The sequence below is a fragment of the Phocoena phocoena genome, chromosome 2 (assembly GCF_963924675.1).
Source record: "Phocoena phocoena chromosome 2, mPhoPho1.1, whole genome shotgun sequence".
NCBI classification, from domain to species: Eukaryota; Metazoa; Chordata; class Mammalia; order Artiodactyla; family Phocoenidae; genus Phocoena; species Phocoena phocoena.
The window spans coordinates 63,625,356-63,647,819 of record NC_089220.1 but is presented as its reverse complement, the minus strand read 5'-3'; the positions used below and the strand labels follow the sequence as shown (position 1 = coordinate 63,647,819).

Below are 22,464 nucleotides of genomic sequence, written 5' to 3'. Positions count from 1 at the left end.
ATTTCTGAAATGTGTCCCTTTCCACTCCCACTGTCCTGTAAAAGTCCTCATTATCTCTTGCCTAGACTACTACATTGGACTACTAGTTAACATCCCTCATCTCCTCCATCCAATCCATTCTGCTGCTTGTGATAACTTTCCAACAACACACTTTGGAAACTTAATAAGTTTACAAAGTTTCATAATGTTCAGAGAATGAAGGCCAATCTCCTTAGCACGGTACTCAATACTTTGAAAAATCTGGTTCAACTTACCTTTCCACCTACCACTCTACCCCTAGAGAGCCTTATGTTCCAAACTGTTCTCAAAAGAAGCTCTGAGCTTTTAGGTTCCTCTGCATCTGAAATGATAACTCTTTCACCAAAAATTTTTTTCAAAAAAATTTTTGGCCATGCTGAACAGCTTGTGGGATCTTAGTTCCCTGACCAGGATCGAACCTGGGCCCCTGGCATTGGAAGCTCGGAGTCCTCATCACTGGACCACCAGGGAATTCCCCCACCAAAAATTCTATTCAGACTTTAACATTCAAATTAAAAGGCATCTCTTCATGTAACCCTTTCAAATTCCCAGTTAGAATTCACTGCTCTGTCTTAGGCCTCCCAAAGCACTCTAGGTTTTTTTCTTTTTTTTTTTTTTTTTTTTTGCTGAATTTTTGATATTAATTATTTCACTAATTCACTCATTTAACAAACCATAATGCATGTATACTATAACCATGCACTGTTGCTGGGTGTTAGGAATATTAAGACGATTAAGATGTGAGGTGGTCCCTATTCTTAAAGTAACTTATGGTGCAGAGGAGGACAGAGAGAAGTAAACATATAATTACATATAGTGTGAGGAGTATAGTGTTAAAGATATCCATGGGGCATTAGGGGAGCACCCAAGGAACTTAATACAGACTGAGGGGTTGAGAAAGATAAGACTGGAGGTTGAATGACCAGTCAGGGACTGCTTCGAAAACCCAGGCAAAGATTATGCAAGTCAGGACTAATCTTTAGGTCTAGTGACGGAAGGATGCAGACACATTCCTAATATAGTAAAATAAAACAGAGAGAACTTGGTGACTCCTGAATAGGCAGTAGGAATCCTGAGTAATTGTCACAGTGTAAGGGACTGGGAGGTAGTGACACCTTCTTTGAGACATATAGAGAATACAAAAGGAGGCAGGAATGTAAAGAAGAGTGCAGCTGAGGGTAAAATGCCAAGGGGACTCGGGGGGATACAGATTCCTTCCTCTCTCCCTCCCTCCCTTTTGCTGTGCCACACAGCTTGCGGGATCTTAGTTCCCCAACCAGGTATTGAACCCGTGCCCCCTGCAGTGGAAGCGTAGAGTCCTAACCACTGGACCTCCAGGGAGTTCCCATCGATTTCTAACTTAAGAGCATATTAGAGTAGATGGAGCCACAGGAGTAGATGATGTGACTTAGAATTTACAGAATTAGAAGTCTAGAGGAACTTTTAGACTTCTAGAGAACTCAGTGAGGAACCGTGGAAGAATCAGATTTAAATGAATGGATAGATGGAGGATAAAGCCCATGAAAGAGACTGTGAAGTAGCTTTAGAGTTAAGATGAAAACACATCAAGAGACATTCCCATAGATCCACAAGTACATGGGAGCCAGCATAGCTGGAAAGATATCTTAGTCAACATGGAAAAGCATGATGTATTTCACCACATTAATAGAATAAAGGACAAAAACTGCATGATCACCTCAATAGATGTACTTTTTCATTATAAAACCACTCAAAAAAGTAGGAATAGAAAAGAACTTCTTTAAGCTGACGAATGGCATCTATGAAAAAACCCATCGTTAACATCATAACTGACAGTGAAACAGTGAATGCTTTCTCCCTAAGATCAGGGACAAATCAAGGATGTCTGCTCTTGTCACTTCCATTTAATACTGTACTGGAGGTTCTAGTCAGGGCAGTTAGGCAAGCAAAGGAAAAAAAGGAATCGAGATTGGAAAGGAGAAAGTAAAAAAGAAAAGAAGCTATTAAATGAGTGTGGACACCAAGGTGGTTGAAGGCTGCAGGGATGCGGGCGGCTCAAGGATTTGATTTCTGACTGGTGTCCCCCACTCTGTGAACAAGGCCACTATCTGATCAAGAAGAATTACTGAAATCAGCTTTAATGGAAAATGGGAGAGACCTGTCTAAAGTCATAACCTTGTTATAAGGAACAGAGCAGGCACTCTAGGTGAGATGAGAAAGACAAAAGGGCTACTGACAGGGTCCAAGTGTAGGAGAGGTCAAGGGTCTAGATGCAGCAGTGAGTCAAAGAACTACTATAAGGGGAACAGGGAAAAAGGGAGCTGTGAGGACAGAAGGCTATGTTTGGAGTCTATAATATTAGGGTTTAAGAACTCAGAGGTGGGGCTTCCCTGGTGGCGCAGTGGTTAAGAATTCACCTGCCAATGCAGGGGACACAGGTTCGAGCCCTGGTCTGGGAAGATCCCACATGCCGCGGAGCAAATAAGCCCGAGCGCCACAACTACTGAGCCTGTGCTCTAGAGTCCGCGAGCCACAACTGCTAAGCCCATGTGCCTAGAGCCCGTGCTCCACTACAAGAGAAGCCACCACAATGAGAAGCCCACGCACTGCAACGAAGTAGCCCCAGCTCGCCGCAACTAGAGAAAGCTTGCGTGCAGCAAGGAAGACCCAATTCAGCTCAAAATAAACAAATAAATTTATTTAAAAAAAAGAAAAAGAAAAAAAGAACTCAGAGGTGAGACAAGGTCCTGGGTGTGGTCACTGATGTGGCAGGAAGAAACGAATGAAGATTAGGGTGTTGAATAGGTAAGATATTCAATCTACTGCTAAGGAGACTAAAGCTATAGGTACTGGAAACAGAAGGGGCAGAGCTACATAAGGAAAGCAATACTACAGGCAATCCTTCCTTATAGCAGTGACCATTTCTCATAAGACTAAATGCTGGAACAAGATTTTCTAGGCCTTCCAAATGCCCCACAGCCTTTTCAGACTTCAAGACACTTTCACTCTATTTCAACAGCTCATCAGTCCCATGACCCTCTGAAGCTCAGATAGTAGAACAGCACAGACAGATTTCTTTTCCAGCACCACTGAACAGAGTAAAGATCTGAGAAACAGCATTAGAGACAAGGTTGAGAAAAACCTTTTAATTTTGGGCCTATGATCTTCTACAACCTGTTAACATACTTGTTATTAATCAATTAAAAAATATTTGCAAAACACTTTCCAGTCCATCTTTCTAGGCTTTCTCCAAAACAACCATTTGCTGATATTAAAAGGGTTACTAAAATGCATCATCATCATCATCTTTATTAAGCACATATTAATTTGTAAGGAAAAGGGACTTCCCTGGTGGTCTAGAGGTTAAGACTCTGTGCTCCCAATGCAGGGCTCCCAGGTTCGACCCCGGTCAGGGAACTAGATCCCGCATGCATGTCACAACTAGAGTTCGCATGCCGCAACTAAAAAGATCCCATGTGCCACAACTAAGACCTGATGCAACCATAAACAAACAAACAAACAAAAACAACAACAAATATATTAAAAAAACTGTAAGGAAAAAAATAAATCTACCTTGGTGGGAAAAAAATTATGAAATCCTAGGATTTATGAAAGCTATTTATAAAGGTGAACTAAACACTTAATAATCTTTCACTTATTATTTTAACAAATATTAATTTTACATCTTAATGGTCAGGCACAATTCTAAAATAGTGAGGATACAATGGTGAAAATTTCAAGTCTTACTCCCAGAGAGCTTACTTTTTAGTAGGGGGAGATAGATAATGGATATATAAAACAAATTTTTAAAATACAGATATAGGGACTTCCCTGGTGGTGCAGTGGTTAAGACTCGCCTGCCGATGCAGGTGACATGGGTTTGAGCCTTGGTCTAGGAAGATCCCACATGCCACGGAGCAACTAAGCCCGTGCACCTCAACTACTGAGTGTGTGCTCTAGAGCCCGCAAGCCACAACTACTGAGCCTGCACTCTAGAGTCTGTGAGCCACAACTACTGAAGCCCACAAGCCTAGAGCCCGTGCTCCGCAACAAGAGAAGCCACTGCAATGAGAGGCCGACGCGCCGCAATGAAGAGTAGCTCCTGCTCTCCACAACTAAAGAAAAGCATGCACGCTGCAATGAAGACCCAATGCAGCCAAAAAAAAAATTAAATACGTAAATAAATACAGATATATAATTTCAGATAGTACCAAGGGCTGTGGCAATAGAATAGAGTACTTGGAGCCTGAGTACTAAGGTGGCCTTGTGCTGGTACCACCATGCCTCACTTTACACCTATGTTGCTCTACAAAATTATTGTTAAGGTTTTAGCCCAGGCCATAATAAAGGCCAGCATAAATTCATAAAGGTAAAAAAGTGACGACAGCATTCTATCATGTGTTTGTTAGCAACCCTATTCATGAATCATTTTTAGACTCTTATAATTCACAATATAGCCAGCATTCTTTACAATTCCTAGTTATTAAGCGACCACAGGCCAGTACCACATACCACACTTATGCTTGTGAGAGTACTCATGCTAAAGTGCTACATTTTGAGTTATACTTTCATTCCCTCTTAAAAGTTTTCTCTACTGCTAGACTTAGGACGTTTTATTGTCACAGCTACTAAAACCAAACCAAGAGGGAAAATTTGTATACACAAAATTCTTTGATCTTGATGTTGACTTGTAAGCAAACAAACCACTATGTTTACATTTGTTTTCTACTAAAATTATGAGTTAATCTTGTCATCCAAATATAGATCCCAAGATCTATATCACCCGTCCACTGAAAAGTTTTTCCAGCACCACAAATGAAGAAACTTTCAAAGTTCAACCACCTCAAATCTCTTTTTGCATTATAACAGAGTTTTCAGGCCGGGAGGGAGGGAGGAAGAGTAGGAGCAATCAGCACTGAAGAAGGCAGGTTAAACAGATCAAGAGTCAATGATTAACCCAAAAGTAGTATTGAATTCTTTACCTCAAGTACTTCTCTGGAATTCTCCATAAGGCTTCAGAAGCCTCCAAACTCAAATTTAAGAACATTAATAAATTTAGTAACCTCTATTTTGTTTTTTTAAAATAATTAAAAAATTTTTTTCATTTATTTCTTTTTTTTTTCTTTTTTTTTTTTTTGCGGTACACGGGCCTCTTACTGTTGGGGCCTCTCCCGTTGCGGAGCACAGGCTCCAGACGCGCAGGCTCAGTGGCCACGGCTCACGGGCCCAGCCGCTCTGTGGCATATGGGATCTTCCTGGACCGGGGCACGAACCCGTGTCCCCTGCATTGGCAGGTGGACTCTCAACCACTGCGCCACCAGGGAAGCCCCATTTATTTATTTTTGACTGCGTTGGGTCTTCATTGCTGTACGCAGGCTTTCTCTAGTTGTAGCGAGTGGGGGCTACTCTTCGTTGTGGTGTGAGGGCTTCTCATGGTGGTGGCCTCTCTTGTGGAACATGGGCTGTAGGTGCGCGGGCTTCAGTAGTTGTGGTGTGCGGGCTCAGCAGTTGTGGCTTGCGGGCTCTAGAGTGTGGGCTCTAGAGCACAGGCTCAGTAGTTGTGGCACATGGGCCTAGTTGCCCCACAGCATGTGTGATCTTCCCGGACCAGGGCTCGAACCCATGTTCCCTGCATTGGCAGGAGGATTCTCAACCACTGAGCAACCAGGGAAGCCCTATTTCTTTTCTTTTTTTAAAAAATATTTATTTATTTATTTTTGGCTCTGTGCGGGCTTCCTCTAGTTGCAGTGAGCGGGGGCTACTCTTTGTTTCAGTGTGCGGGCTTCTCATTATGGTGGCTTGTCTTGTTGAGGAACACGGGCTCTAGGTGCATGGGCTTCAGTCGTTGTGGCATGTGGGCTTCAACAGTTGTGGCACGCTGGCTTCAGGAGTTGTGGCTTGTGGGCTTTGGAGCGCAGGCTCAGTAGTTGTGGCTCACGGGCTTAGTTGCTCCGCGGCATGTGGGATCTTCCCAGACCAGGGCTCGAACCCATGTCCCCTGCGTTGGCAGGCAGATTCTTAATCACTGTGCAACCAGGGTAGCCCAATAACCCTATTTCTTAAGAAGTTCACAATTCAGGATGAAAATCAATATTCCAGTAATAACATAATATACCATCATCTAAAAAATTAATCCACTCAAGTTCTACTGAAACAGTGCATTATCACTGAAAAAGAATCATTTTTTTTGCATCAAATAAGTTTTATGTATATATATATTTTTCTAGAGACTCAGGATTTACAGATGAGTAAAACCAGCAAATTGATATAACCAATTATTTATACCAACAAATAATATTTACACACCAGAATAAAGAAATCAGATTTATATAATGCAACAGCATAAAAACACTGTTCTACAACTAATAACTTAAGATGACTGATCAAGATCTAAGCCCTTTGAACACATCAGTGAGAGTCTGAATTTGCCCAGCATCTCAGCTCCACCTAGAGATGTGAGGGACTTAGGGATGGCATTCTGCTCCAGATGATAATAGCATCACATTTTGTGTTGAATCTAAAAGACTCTTTTCTGAGATGAGGAACCCAGCAGGGATTTTTCTCACTTGACTGGGAGGTGAGGTGTCAAAGTCAAATGCTCTTAATTCCAGCCCCGCCCCGGGCTCCGCCATGTTGGGTCTTGTGGGTCATGTGGCCGTTGCCCTCGCCTCTGGGGCCTTTCAGGGACTCAGCCCTTCAGCGCTGCTACCCCAAGCCCAGCTCATACTGGGAGCCGCTCCAGCCTGCCAGAGACAATGCCGCTTAAACATCTCCCTCGCCAAAGGCAGGTGCCGCCACTGGGCACATTGTCATGGTCATCGGTGTAGTGGTGGATGTCCAATTTGATGAGGGACTGCCACCCATCCTAAACGCCCTGGAAGTGCAAGGCAGGGAGACCAGGCTGGTTTTGGAGGTGGCCCAGCATTTGGGTGAGAGCACAGCAAGGACCACTGCCATGGATGGTAGAGAAGGCTTGGTTAGAGGCCAGAAGTCCTGGATTCTGGTGCACCAGTCAAAATTCCTGTTGGCCCTGAGACCTTGGGCAGAATCATGAATGTCATTGGAGAATATATTGATGAGGGAGGTCCCATGAAAAAGAGTTATTTTAAACTGCTTGAAAAATAAGAACATTTTATAAAATGTTTTCATAAGGCCTTAAGCCTTTTCTAACAACTCCCTACTCTTTCCAATGATGCTTTAAAAATAAACCTTGATCACTACTTTGATCAATACTCACATCTTGATTATATTCCAGGAAGACATGGAAATTTAAATCTTTCCTCAAAATAGGATGTGCTGCCACACGACACAGGAAAACTTCATGCATTGCAACGGTCTTCTTGAATATTGCCAAATACTCACTAGAAACAATACACAAAATTAAAGGTAAGATACTGCAGAAAAACATCTGCAACAATTTTTTCAGCAAATACTCTTTGAATTATTCTAAATGCAAAATTAGAGATACAAAGATATAATCCATGTAAACAAAGCTTTAGTTGAACTGTTAATGAAATATTCAATATATAAAACCCAGCTCTGAAAAGACTTCATGCTAGTTAATAGTATTTATTACATTTAAATGTTAATATTTTTAGGTTTTATGAACCTTTCTTCCTATGCAGGTTGATGTTAAAGGTAACTATAGGGGTTTTTGTTTTTAGCTTCAGAGAAAGTATACTACAAATTATACTGTACAACTTTAATAATTCAATTTCTAGATAATTACTGCTTTTGAACACCTTCATTAAAAAAATCAGAAACCAAACCTCAGTATCACTAATCATATTTTCAACATTAATAACTATTTTCATCTAACGACCCAAGCACACAAGAAAGAAACACACCATGGAGAGACTAATTTTTGCCATTACAATTGAAGAACTGTGTTTAAAATATTTTACTATCATCAGTGAATCACAGTGATCATATAGTAATACATGTCAGTTTCGAAAAAACACTCAAGGAAAAGGCCCAATATTCTTGCTTCAACTACGTGCAAGGAGGATAAGTTTTACATACCAGCAAACCAGCAGGACCAATGTTGGGAGAAGTTTGATCTCTGTGAGGGTAGTCATTCAGTGAAGACAAAAAAGAAGGATGCAGAGGATGGAGGTAGCAGGAGAATAAACCCAAGGTTCTCTGTTATCCAACCCCTAACCAGACCACAAAAGAATCATGATCAGGGCCACTGGAAAACCACTGATTTTTTCAAAATTAATGTGCTCTGCTAATTTCCAGCTTTCAGCCTTATAAACTATAGAATTATGTATCTGTCTGCTATCAGACTACTGCTTGCACTCAGTATGGACAGAATTCTTAAAATATCTGTCACTTACACTTTAACAAAGAAGACCTACTTTGTTAATTTATCTTGTCAAGAGTTTAGCATCTGAAGGAGTCTAGTAGCACTGTGAAAATATGCTTAAAAACTGAAATTCAGTGCAAGAAGAGAAAAGGAAATGCACAAAGGGGAGAAATGACCAGAAAAAGAGTGATGAACGTGATGATAATGCAAGGAGAGTTATTTCCTTGTATAACTCTCAAAATACAGAAAAACAATATATAGCAAATCCAAAATTATTTTGAATGTTTAATAAAAGAGGAAAAACTATTTTCAGCAAATATGCTAAAAATGAAATAGAAATTATCTCAATTTTTTTCAAGGATTTAATATGTCTAGTATATATGAAACTAGTAATCACTTAATAAAAAACATTAAAAAACTATTCTCTATTCTCTCTCTGCTCCTATTCTTTTCCCTTCAGCCAGAAGCCACAGGCAGAGAAAAGAGGAGGGGGAAAATTACACACACACACACACACACACACACACACACACACACACACACTTTTTGAAAAAGAAAGCAGAATATATTCAGAGTTGCTCAGTGCACACTGCTATGAGAAACAGAAGTCTTGGTAGTATGCACTTGTCAAAAAAAGAGAACCAGGTGAGTAGTGACTAAGGCCTTGTAAATAACAAATGAAAAGATTTACACTGTGTTTTAAAAAAGTCATTATTTCCCTTTCTACTATTTTTTATAAACTTTTGGATCCCCTGTTTTCAATTTTCAGAGTTTATTTAAAAATGTAATTTAAAGAATTTTAAAGTGCAGACAATTATTCTATAATTTTCCTGTAGGCTCTGATCATGACCGTTAACACTGGTTGTATGGCTTAAACCTGTATCTTCCAGAAAGGGTCAATGTGGTGAAATGATTGAAAGGATGGGATATCACAGAGCAAAAAAACAAAAACAAAAACAAAACAAAAAAGGCACTAAAATAAGCACAATTAACAAGAAAAATCACATACGCTTCCAGCTCCTGTTTCATCTTTGTGAATTCTTCCTTTGTCATAGACCCTTCTCCTTCTCCAAGTTTCTGTAGTTTTTCCCTTGAGGCATCAAAATCAGGTCTTGGTGGTGCTGGAGGGATCTGTAATGGAACCAAATCACTAGTTTTTTGACCGCACTGCATGGCATGCGGGATCTTAGTTCCCTGACCAGGGATCAAACCCATGCCCCCTGCAGTGGAAGCACGGAGTCTTAACCACTGGGCTGCCAGGGAAGTCCCCCAAATCACTAGTTTTAAAGACTTTAATTTCTTGCAGCAATTGCACTACTGCCACCATAAAAAACTACTGTCTGAGAGAGCTAAAGTCATCCTGAATGAACTGGATACCAGGAATATCCCGATTAAAGTTAGAGAATTTGATTAAGTCTAGAAATTAAGATCCTTGAGATCCTTTACACCAAGGAAGAAACAAGAGCAGAGTACTATTTTCTGGTGTTAGAACAGTACCAGAACTTTAGTCTGCAGATTCTAGATGTGGCAACCTAGAGTCCTCAAATGTCTATGTGCATTAAGCTTTGAGTACACACTAAATAAATGTGTAGCAAATATGTATACTATTTTTCAAAAGTATGTAAAAGGTATGATTAGAGTGTACCAGAGGCAGAAAGCACTGACTTAACAACAAGAGAACAAGATACAGACTAATGACTAACCTCATCTTATTCACCCATAGTAAGTGGGTAAGTAAGCACTACCTTAAATAAAAATATAAGATCTAGAAGAGACATATATTACTCAAGGGAAGGATATAAGAAAAACCTTATTGTAGGAGGAAGAGCCTACAAGTAAGAACTGTTAAGGGGAAATGATGGAAAGCAAACAGAGCAAGTAAGAGGAAGAAAAGGTTAAGTAGCGGAAAGTTAAAATAACAATGACTTGAAGAAAAGGATTACACCAAGAAAAGCAATAGGGAAGGAAGCATCAAATACAGATCAGCACACATTCATTGATGCCTGCACACAGCATCTACTATGTGCCAAGCATGATACTGAACAACTGGCATATAAAGATAAATAAGACATGGTCTTGATCTTTGATGAGTGTTTAGTCTATGGGAGAAAAAAGTAGTAAGAAAATGTCATCACACAAGAAGATGAGGGGAAAAAAGGAAATAGGAGGAGCTTCCAGGCTGCTAAACACATCGACATGCTGGGAAAATGGAAGGTGGTACAACATCCTGGAAAGGTCATGAAAGTTATCTGTCAACCCCCCACTCCAATACCTCATCCTATGCATCTCTTCTTCCATTTGGCTGTTCCTGAGTTGTATCCTTTATATAAACTGTTAATTAACCAAAAAGAAAAAAAGAGAAAGAAAAAGTACTGCCAGTTGTCCACCAAACTCAACTTGTAGAAAGAAAAAAAAAGCAAATGATTGAGAAGGAGGAGCCACAAGGATAAAGGTGGAATCAGGTGAGGTCAGGATGATTTCAAGGAAATCAAATGAAACTAAACTTCAGAAATCTGACTGTGGTCAACAGCTGAGGCACAACACCCAGTGCATATTTATATTCGATATTCTCTTAAGGAGCCCTCCAACTCTAAGCATCTGTCTACCTAAGGGTTCAAGACCAGTATGGTTTGTAATACCCCCTTAGCTACTCCCTAGGAAAAGCCCATTTCTATTCTAATAAACAGTAGGAATTTAAGTTTAAATGAGGGGGAATAACGTATCCATATCCCCACACTCCCAAACAAGACAACTCAGGATAAAAGTGGTAGTCAATTACATTTTGTAGCTGGCAATTTAAAAAAATTGCCTCAGTTCACTACAAGTGCAAAAGAAGATTTCAACACATAATAAAGTATCTAAAAAGCTCCTAGAAAATGGGATTAAAATGGAACCTCAACACTTACAATGTAACCTGCATAGTCTTCATTTTCAACGAAGGAATCGTGAAGCCAGATAAATTCCTCATGTTGTCGAACAACTGAAAACTCGTTTTGTTTAAAATTTGGCAATGAACTCTGCAAAGAAAGAGATTCTCTCAAATAAAAATCGAAGTTACACTAAAAACACTTTTAACATTTTATACCTTATTTTTAAAAATTAGTCTTTTATGAAAGATTCTCAGTGCTTTTACACTCTATTATGAAAACCCTGAGACACCCAGACAAAATTATCCTGGGATCTTTGAGAAAATAAGCTGACAGCCTCTTATTATATTGTATTTCTACCATTACAAAGTTATCCTATAAATATAACAAACTCAACTATTCAAACAAAGAAAAATACATCACAATCTGAAAATGTGCCTGAGAACTGAAATCTAAAAAGAAAATAGTCTGTTAAAACAGTAATTTAGGGCTTCCCTGGTGGCGCAGTGGTTGAGAGTCCGCCTGCTGATGCAGAGGACACGGGTTCATGCCCCGGTCCGGGAAGATCCCACGTGCCATGGAGCGGCTGGGCCCGTGAGCCATGGCCGCTGAGCCTGTGCGTCCAGAGCCTGTGCTCCTCAACGGGACAGGCTACAACAGTGAGAGGCCCGCGTACCACAAAAAAAAAAAACAAAACAACAACAACAACAGTAATTTAACTGAAGGAATGTACCAAAATTGAAAATAACAAGAATGGTAAAAGATATTAAAGTCTAGAGAAAATTAAATTTGTACTATGTCTAAGTTCTATGATTCTCAAATGTTAATCTTTAAAAAGTACACTTCCCTAAAACGTTTTGTTAAAATAACAGCAGTGAATTATAAACTAAAATAGAATTTCTAATTATGTTCAAAACCAAAATTCTAGTCAATATATTATTACATATGTAACATTAGCACAATAACTAAAATAACAGAAGCACAAAATCCCATTTACCTTTGTGTGAACAGTGAATTTTACTTTATCTCTCTCACTAAGAGCATCAGAAATGTCCACCTGCAGAGCAGCATCACTTTGAAGATCTACATTTATTGCTTTAAGCTAGAAAAAGAAAATAATAACTCAATGAAAATTCTGTAGGCTTTTACACAATTTAATTCTTCTCCCAGACAATAAGACAATGCAAAAACGAAACTAAAGAATCTGAAATCTAAAAAGTACTCAAGTTCATTTACTCTATATATCTATATCTGTACCTATCTATCTATCTATCTATTTGGGGGGAGATGCTTTGGGTATGTTATTATCTTAACCAATTTTCATTCTACACCATGCAACTATACTTTGCTTTGTATGAGTCAATGTGCTAAACATTATTACAGTTTCACCCAAAAAGTAAACTATTTTCCAAGAAGATGGTCCTTTAAAAGTTCAAGTGTTCTAAAATATATCTACCTTTAAGAACAAGAAAAATAATAAAAAGAATATTAGCCAATCATTTAAACTCTATTGCTTATTTTAATTCAGGAATATACAATAAAACTATTAATGATAATTAAATATATTACATATATGTATTATGTATATGTAAAATGCTAAAAAAAGATAACATATAATACTCAATAATTAACTCTTATGATATGAATTAAATTTTACTCTACAGTATTCTTTAATTCTTCTAAATTAAATTTTACTCTATACACCCATTTCTGTTTACCCATTTATGAGAAAACTTCTCCACATATAATTCTAATCATAATTCTACTTATAATTCTTAAATTTCATCCATTTTTCTTCCCCTTTAAACAAATAAACATTCTAACATCTTTGGGTAATTTGGAGATTTACAAAAGAAGCAAACACACTTAAAAGATAAAGTCTCAGCCAGCTGCAAAGATATGAAATATTTAAAGTGTAACTAAGTAGCTTGCTTCAAATACTCTAGTTGTAAAAGCCAGGACTGACTTTGGAATCTTACCTAGTCATTAGTTTTTCAAATTTCAATTACAATGTAAATGGAAAAAATGCTGGAAGCAAAATTGTTTATTCTATGACCTCAATTATATTAAAAAAAAATGCAAAAATGGTTCTGAAGAACCTAGGGGCAGGACAGGAATAAAGACGCAGACATAGAGACTGGACGTGAGGACACGGGGAGGGGGAAGGGTAAGCTGGGACAAAGTGAGAGAGTGGCATGGACTTATATGCACTACCAAATGTAAAATAGATAGCTAGTGGGAAGCAGCCGCATAGCACAGGGAGATCAGCTCATGCTTTGTGACCACCTAGAGGGGTGGGATAGGGAGGGTGCGAGGGAGACGAGAAGAGGGAGGAGATATGGGGATACATGTATACATATAGCTGATTCACTTTGATGTAAAGCAGAAACTAACACACCATTGTAAAGCAATTATACTCTAATAAAGATGTTAAAAAAGTGCATACATAAAAGGCTTATAGGAAATACAACAAAATGTGAGTTGCAGTGGATTTGCTTCTTTGTATATTCTTTTATTCTCCCAACTTTCCACAATATGCATGTATTACTTTTATAAATAGGAAAAAAATAAGCCTTTAAGAAATCCTGCGATTTATTAAAAGATGAATTTTGTGAAGTTTTCCATTAAATAGGGTTGTTTATTAGTAATGAAAGTAACATACTATTTCATTTTTGCTCTTTTGGTTCTATATTGACTAGGCATGTTTTTAAAAAATAAATACCATTACATACAATCTAACTTAAGAGTCACAGAAGAAATTAATAACTATTTAAATTGCATGGCCTTTAATGAAAACTTTATTGATAACTTTAATAAGTTTATATTAAAATAAATTTCAATCAGTAATCATATTTTAAAAATACTATAAACTTACATAAAAATATTTTAAAATGTTTAAAAAATTGCTATTGTACTCAATGCTACATGTAGCCCACTGTCTGATAAAAGAAATGAACTTAAAGGTTGTTTTGAATTACAAAGGAGTATTCTTTTTCATTTTCCAACTATCTTCATTGCTTCTGAAGTATTGGAAACATTAGAGAGTACTTTGTTCTTTGGTTTTCTTGCTTTTATTTAGTCTTATGTCTTCAAACTGTCCTTCCTACCTGTTCTCTAACCCCTTACCTTAATTCTAATTTAAGAAATGTTTCCTTATTTCTCTTTACTCACATTCAGGCCACTCTTAAGATGTTTATTGTGGTGGGATGAATTACAGCTCCCCAAAAGACATCCATATCCAAATCCCTGTGAATGTTACCTTATATGGTAAAAAAGGTGGGGAGATTATCCTGGATTATCCAGGTGGGTCCTAAATACAATTACATGTATCTTTATATAAGAAGGAGGCAGAGGGAAATTTGACACAGACAAAAGAAGAGAAGGCAACTTAACTACGGAGGCAGAGATTAGAGTGGTAAAGCCACAAGCCAAGGATTGCAGGCAGCCACGAGAAAGCTGGAAGAGATAAGTAACTAATTCTTCGCTAGAGCCTCAGGGAGCATGGCCCTGCCAACACCTTGATCTCAGCTCAGTGATAGTGATTTCAGACTTCGGGCCTGCAGAACTGTGAGAGAATAAATTCTGTTGTGTTAACCCGTCAGGTTTGCAGTAATTCGTTATAGCAGCCACAGGAAACTCATAAATTTATCATATGGTTTTTGGAATAATAACCTTAGCAATTCTCCATTTCTTGTTTTCACTGCCTAGTCTAGGATTTTTCAGACACAACTCATAAGACTCAACCTGGATGCTTGTTAAAAAATACAGAATCCCACGCCCTATCCCAGACGTATCAAAACAGAATCTTCAGAATGAGCCTTAAAAACTGTACTTGGGAACACCGGCCTAGATTTTCCAGGTTGTCTTTGTCTTTACATTCTGTCAAAACTTCATCTCAACTGCTAATATTTTCTTTTCAATGATTATATAAAATATTTCTGCCAGATTTCATATCTCTAAGTATATTTTAATTTTCAGGTTTATTTTCTTTTTTTTTAACCGTTGCGCCATCAATTTGGAAACACACCTTTCAGGATTTCTACATATGAAGGGCTGTTATTTTTTCTTCCAATTAAAGATTATTTTAAATTATTAAAATATTTCTGTCTTCCATTTCGTTATCCTTTTATACCAAATACACTGTTCCCCTTTTTTTGCTTTGTTTTGTCTGATAGTAAAACACCTGGGTTTTTAAAATTGTAACTTATCAATAAAAAATATTCCTGTATTATACATTTACCACTTTTGGTCTTGTCCTTTATTTTTTAGGTATAGTTTACATATAATGAGCTGCAGATTTTAAGTATATAGTTTGAAGAGTTTAAACAAATATGTAGCTTACACCCCTGTAATCATCACCATAATTAAGATATGGAACATTTCCATCAGCCCCAGAAGTTCCCTCCTTTGCTTTTATTCCTCTACTTCTTACTTTCTAACTCTTTGATAAATTCTCTCTTGTATGCCTTATTAAAGCATATTAAAGCACTGGAAAATATGTCTTCCAATCAGTTGTGCCTTAGATTTAATAAAATATCATACTGTAAATTTAATGTGTGGTTTTTTTTTTGTTTTTGTTCTTTTGGTCATGACACACGGCTTGCAGGATCTTAGTTCCCCAACCGGGGTGGAACCCAGGCCCCCTGCAGTGGAATCACGGAGTCCTAACCACTGGACAGCAGGGAATTCCTGTAAATTTAGTGTTAACTACATAAAATGTACACAGATTTTCCAGGTGGATTTTCTTCTTTGTTTACAGAAAAGTCAGTACTTTTAGACAGTTTTCGTTAAGGGGAAGAGTCAAAGTAAACAACTTGTGATTCATCAACATTTAATTAACTGTGCAAGTAGTGAGGTCAGTTTGAGGAAATTCTAACTGGACTATATTCACCAGTTTAATCCTTATCTGGGCCAATAAACTTTGTACTTCCTTTTGTCAAAGACTGACTAGGTTAAACACTTGTGTCATGGTCAAGAGAAAGCCCAGGCAGAGAAAATGATTAAGCAAAACACACTATCCTTAGAAAAATAATCTAAAGACACTGCCCTACTGCTGATAGATTAATTCTTCACATATAATTACTTAGTAAAGAGGACATTCACTATTAGTTTATTACACTGATGTGTTTACATGTTAAAGTATCAACCTTATGACACTCCTAAAAACGTAACTGTTAATCTTTTGCCAGAAAAGTACATGTACAGAGATGGATGGATGGATGGATGGAGGAGGAAGGAAGAAGGAAAATAACTGATTATTGCAACAGCCTCCCAACTGGTCTCTTGCTTCTGCCTCTTTCCCTCTTCAATCTATACTCCTTATAGGGCCACTGGAACCATCCCACTAAACTAGAAATCACTCCTCTGCTCAAAACCTAAGGGGTTCCCACTTAGAGAAAAGCCTAATCCTTACAGTGGCCCCCCAGGCCCTATTCTGGCTCACTGCAGCCCTGAAAGAAAGGCACGAACCGTAACAGGGCTAAGAAACTATTTATAGGGAATTACAGTATAATCAGTGAAAAAACCCATGAAGCAGACAGAAATTCTGTTAAGTTCACTAACTCAGGCCAAAATTTAAATCTATTTTACTCCTAGTCCAGTTATGATTTAAAAAAATTTTTTATTGTAGTAGTTGATTTACAACCAGTTATGATTTTGGAAGTCCTGTAATAAATTATTTCCATTATGATATTCTTTATACTCAGCAGTCAAATCAACGGTTGATTATACATATACTTTCTGGAAACTAGATTCCCTTTCATCCATCATACTAGGAATAACAAAACATTACTAGAGTCGCTTGATGTCACTCCAACGCCTTTCTTGCTGGTCTTGTCAACTCCCATTGCTCTTTTGCTGTACTTGGCTTGCAAATTCCCACATGTAGGATCAATTCAATCATCAACTTTCTTTGCTTTTTTGAGCTGAGTGTGGCTAAAGTCACAACTGTCTGTGCTTGTCCACTACAAATTATTGCTCTCCCAACTGCATTAGACTCTTAAAACCATTCAACAGTCCAGGGCCAATCTGCTCAGCTCCCCTTCTGATTCCCTGAGCAACCACTCCAAAGCTTTACTATCTCAACCCTCGATTGCATTTCCACCCTATGCTCAACAAGTGACCCTGTCTCCCACATCCCCACGAAATAAACACTAGCAGCTGTTTTCCCTCAGACCCATCAATAAGCTTTTCTATAAATAGATCTGTACTCACCATCTCCTCTGCATTCTCAGATGGAGTGGTGTCCCATGGAGAGCAGAGCTCTCCGGCTACCTGAGCAGGTAATCTGCCTGTTTGCTCTAGAACCTGCTTGTACACTGCTCTTCTAATCAAGTTAGCTCTGGTCTCACAACACCTCCACACAGTGAGGACCTAATTTCCAAATCCAATACTTTGCAGCCTTCTTGATTTCTCTTTGGTATTTTGCCTCAATGATCATTCTGACCATGTCCTTAAAATTCTCTCAACTTCTGGGGACTCTTTTCATTTTCTCCCCACTCATCTCAGCCCCATCAGTTAGTCCATTTCTTCTCCTTGGCCTGTGAATGCTGTTTCCCGCTGGGTACTATCCAGCGTTGGCAAACTTGGCCATTCTTGACTAATAACTCTGAAATTTATACCTTCAACTCACACCTCTTATTCTAAGTTCCCAATCATAATTTCAAGTTACTAACTAGACATATCCACCTGGATGTATTTACTTATTAAACAACTGAGTGCCTTCAACGTGCCAACCACTGTCAGATGTGCTTGCGATAGAGCAATGAAAGGACACAATCTTCACCCTTTCAGATCTTACGTTCTAGTTTGGCAGGGAAGGGATTAGACACTTCACAGGCACTTCAAATCCAACATATCTGAAAACCAAGCTTATTATCTACCTTCTAACTCTGCTATTCTCTCGTATATTCCTCATCTCCTTCTCCTCTGTCTAGCGCATGTATTTATTCAGCCACTATGCCCTGTGCATTCTATCTCCTAAATATCTCTCTGCTACGTCCCCTCCTTCATCCCTTCTTCCACTGCCTTAGTTCTACCTTTAACATTTCTCATCTGGACTGCCGCAAAAGCCTGGTAACAGGTTTCTCTGCTTTCTGCAAGGAAGAAGCAATCCACCTTCCACATCGGAGTCATCTACAATGCTATTTTCATCTGGGCATATGTCCTTCCTAGCTGGTGATCCCTCAGGACTTCCCACATTATGCACTTTATCTGTATTACCCATAATCTACTCCTGCTTCCAGTAAGAAAAAGTGCTCCAGGTGGAACCTAATGACCTACCTACATGTTATCCTCTCTGCTGGCAAGCCTTCCCCATCCCTGGGAGCCTACACAATCAACATTTAAGGCTTAGCTCCTGTAGGCAACAGCACAGTGGTTAACAGCCCAGTACCTATAGCTAGACTCCCTGAGTTTGAATACAGCTCATACTGGCTGTATGAACCAGGGCAAGTTATTTAATCTCTCTGAACCTCACTTTTCCTTTCCAAAGTAGGAATAATAGTAGCAGTTACTTCACAGGGATTTGAGAATTGAGTTGATGTGTGGAAAGCCCCTAGTATGCAGCAAACGCTTCATCAGTGTGTAGTTACCATTATGTCTTCACTCTCCTTTGTACTCCCACGGTGGGCACTTCACCGGTAAGCTCCTCACTACACTGCCATGGCCCCAGGGCAGGAACTTTCTCTTCTTCCTCTGCCAACATTCATCTTATCCTTTGCCAACGAAGTCTATGTCACGTTTTTATCGGAAATAACTATCAATAAATGTGGAGTATGTTCAAGCTAAATGCTGAGTAGGTACAAAAGAAAATGCAAACATCTGGGCCAAGTCTTAAAAGGTAAGTCAAATTTCATGTGAAAAAAAAGGTGAGGGAAAAAAAAACCACTCCACAACACTGAGAAGCATGCATAAAGCAGACATTAAAGTGCAGAGGTGGTTGGGCAATGACAAGTAGACGAGAATATGCCTATTGTGTGTGTGTGTGTGTGTGTGTGTGTGTGTGTGTGTGTGTGTATATGGGGCAGGGGCATCTTGAGAAATGAAGTCAGCCAGAAAGGGTTATGAACGGTGTTCAATGCTAGCATAAGGAGTTTGGACCTTACTGCAAAAAGAACTGGGTCCCCATAAATCCTTGTGACTATTGGTGCCATATGATCTAATCATTTCAGTTAGGTAACTACCAGTCATGTGCAGTCTGGACTGGAAAGTAGAGAGCCTGGAGACAGACCAATGACAGATACTGCTACAGTCCAGGCAAGAGATAGAGGGAACTTAACTGCGGCCATATAAATGAAAGATGGGCTAACAACATTTCTGAGGTGAAATTATCTGGCCTCAGTGACTGTTCTGGTATGGGGATGAAGGTTATGATTCAGAAGCTTCTTGCATGAAGGACTACAAATGATGACATTAATGAAGATAAGGAATGAGGGAGGAGCAAGGCTAGGAGTCCAGGAGAGGTGCACTTCCTCCACCTGAAGTAATTCTGAAAACAATAAACATATTATTTAGAATTCAAATCAAATGCTAAGAGAATTACGCCATCATGCTGGCATGTACTGCTCTATTTAACAAGCACATCAGAGCAAAATGTGTCCAGTTCAAAGGGCTCATTTGTTTAGTAAATAATATGTTACTGTCCTTCCTTTGGGAAAGAAAAAAATACCCTACTATGCAGAGGTGTAACCGAAGAGATCAAAAAGTGGCCAATAATTTTCAATATTGTGTATTCTTAAAGTCTGCTTTTTAAGTTTCTTACAAAACAGTATATTCTTAAGGCTGTAAGACTCTCTTCTGTTCCAAATATCATAATGAAAATTTAAGCCTGCTTAAAAATGTATGTAAAAATTCTGCCTTTAATTTTGCTTACTTACTGCTTTAAATGAAATGCTTGCACTATTATTTTTGAATCTGTGATGTCCCCCCTACAATTTGTATCAAATATGTACTGCATGCTTTTTCTCTATCAAGACTTTCTTAAAAGGCTGAACAAGACAATCTAAACTAAAAGTGCAATGCCTAAAAGTTCTAATCTATTTATGGCAATCTATTTCTATCAGGACAAACACAATATAAGGAAATTTAAACAGGCCTGAAATTTCTGTTCCTGAAATGAGGAAATAACAGGATAACTTTGTGCAGCCATAATCAGACTTCAGTGTACAATGGAATCTTCTTGCTTGTTAACAAAGTACTTATCTGTCCCCCCTACCTCAAGAGATTGATTTACTAGAGGGTGGACCCAGAAACTTTTGACTTTAGTTTTTCAAACACCCCAGGTGATTCTGATGCAAGTGTTTCAAGGCGTCTTTGAGAAATATGTGCGCTGGCTTTGATGTCAGCAACATGGTTTAAAGTCCACCTCTCTCACTCACTGGCTGTGTGACTTCGGACTACTTACTTAGTTTCTCTGAGGTTCAGATTTCTCATCTGTAAATGGGGGATACTAAAAGCTTCACAAGGACGATAAGAGGATATAATGAAACATTGCTTATACAGTGCTAACACAGTGCCCAGATATGACTATTACTATGATTCACCTACCCCAGAAGATACATATACACATTCATACACATACACTTTGTCTTAAAATTCATTAGAACCTAAAATTTTAAGAAATAACCAGAAATCCTACATGATGCTTTCATGCTAACTAGTAATTCTAAATGATGCTTTTCTGTAAACTGAGAAATTTATTAATTCATCGTTTATAAAAATATGCAGCACCTTCTGCATCTTTCTTACCATTTTAAAACTTTATAAAGGTCATCAGTTAATACTAACTACCTTATCTCTTATTTAAAAAAACCAGGAATAACATCCTATAAGAATATTTTATCACCTGCCCAAAATCGACCAACAGACGTGTCTCTCACATTGTCTAAGATAAATAAGTAAAAGCAAAATGGAAAACTAAAGTGCAAACTGTTAAATGTGAAGGAACCATGGAACGTTGCTGAGCTGCAATCATCATGTATCAATATTTTTCAAGTGCTCACTTGTACAAGGCACTATACAGATTACTACCCTTCGGCCAAGGTAAATGGGGGTAGAGCGTGGGAGGGAGGAATCACAGCCCTGAAGGCCCTTTCTGAACTGAAATGCACTGCCTCAAATCACCACCAAGGGATCTCTGCAAAAGATGTATTTTTTTGGACATTAGGAAAAGTAAAGGTACTGTGGACTACCAGCACTTTACAAAATCTGATAGGATACTGGAGAAGAGTTTAGATTCGGCGACTGTAAAATCCCGTGCAAAAGGGTAATTTAGAACAACCCCGTACTATAATGTTTTAGAGGAAAAGAAGGGTGGGCAAGGGCGGGTTCGAGAGGTCCCCCCAAGGGGAAATTGAAGGTGCCGGCAGGAAGGTCTGACAATGGGTTTTCATAGTCCCCAACGTGGTGGCGGCGGGTGTCCAGCTCCGGCCTCCACCTGCAGCCGGACCGGGCGGGGAAGGAGGTCCACAGAAGAGTCGGAGCCGCGGCGGGGGCCAAGAGCGGCCCCGGGTCCCCGGGAAATCAGAACCGAATGGCCCCAAGGGAGGAAGGGCTGCAGGAGGGCGGGGCGCGGTGCGGCGAGGAAATCGAAAGGAGGCCGGCGGGGAGGGGGTGCCGCGCGACCGGAGACACCCCTCTCCCGTACCACACCCCTGGACCAAGGCGGGGGAGGGAGGGTCCCGCTAGCCAGAAGGAGGCAGAACTTACTCCGCGGTCCTCCTCCGAGAGGAAGTCGGGGCCGTCGTCCAGGCCTTCCTGCGAGGTCGGTGGGGCCCACCGCGCCGGGGAAAGGATGGAGTGGGGGGGACACAAGGGGAGACATTAGTGTCAGGCCGGCGCGGCCCCCGCACCCGCCCCGCGCCCGCCGCCCCCACCGCACGCCCGGGGCTCGGCGCGGCGGACACCCACCATCATGGCTGCTCCGAGGCGAGGGCTGGCGCAGGCGCGCACCGCACCGCGGGCCGGAGGGAGCCGGCGGCGGCCGGCAAGCGGGGCGGGGCCGGCGGCGGGGCCTCGGAGCAGCCCCGCCCCGCCCGCCCCGACGGGGCCGGGGTCCGAGAGCGCGGAAGAAGGAAGGAAGTGCCCTCCGCCCAAGGTCGAACCACCCTTGGCCGAGTGGGCCCGAAAGCCCAGGCTCACGTGTCTGGAGACTGCTCGCGGCTGGGCGGCTCTGATCGCAGAAGGGCCGAAGGCCACCCGGGGAGCTGTCCAGTTCCCGTTCTCTGAGGGCTGCGGCGAAAAACCAAGCAAGCGCCCTCCAGAAGCCACAGTAAATCATCTAGTCTTTGTATA

The 22,464-nt window shown here is 40.0% G+C and overlaps 1 protein-coding gene across 1 annotated transcript in view; it reads right to left on the bottom strand.

The window, feature by feature from the left end:
- Positions 1–22,135, bottom strand: part of SNX6 (sorting nexin 6) — a 53,385-nt gene extending 31,250 nt beyond the window's left edge. Inside the window, exons 1-6 of the mRNA XM_065900989.1 lie at positions 22,081–22,135; positions 21,880–21,927; positions 12,170–12,274; positions 11,212–11,322; positions 9,315–9,436; positions 7,235–7,358 (exon numbers count right to left, since the gene is read on the bottom strand). Coding sequence (XP_065757061.1) covers positions 7,235–7,358; positions 9,315–9,436; positions 11,212–11,322; positions 12,170–12,274; positions 21,880–21,927; positions 22,081–22,086 — 516 coding nt within the window. The 5' untranslated portion in view covers positions 22,087–22,135. The remainder of the gene's footprint in view (positions 1–7,234; positions 7,359–9,314; positions 9,437–11,211; positions 11,323–12,169; positions 12,275–21,879; positions 21,928–22,080) is intronic.
- Positions 22,136–22,464: the final 329 nt, after the last annotated feature.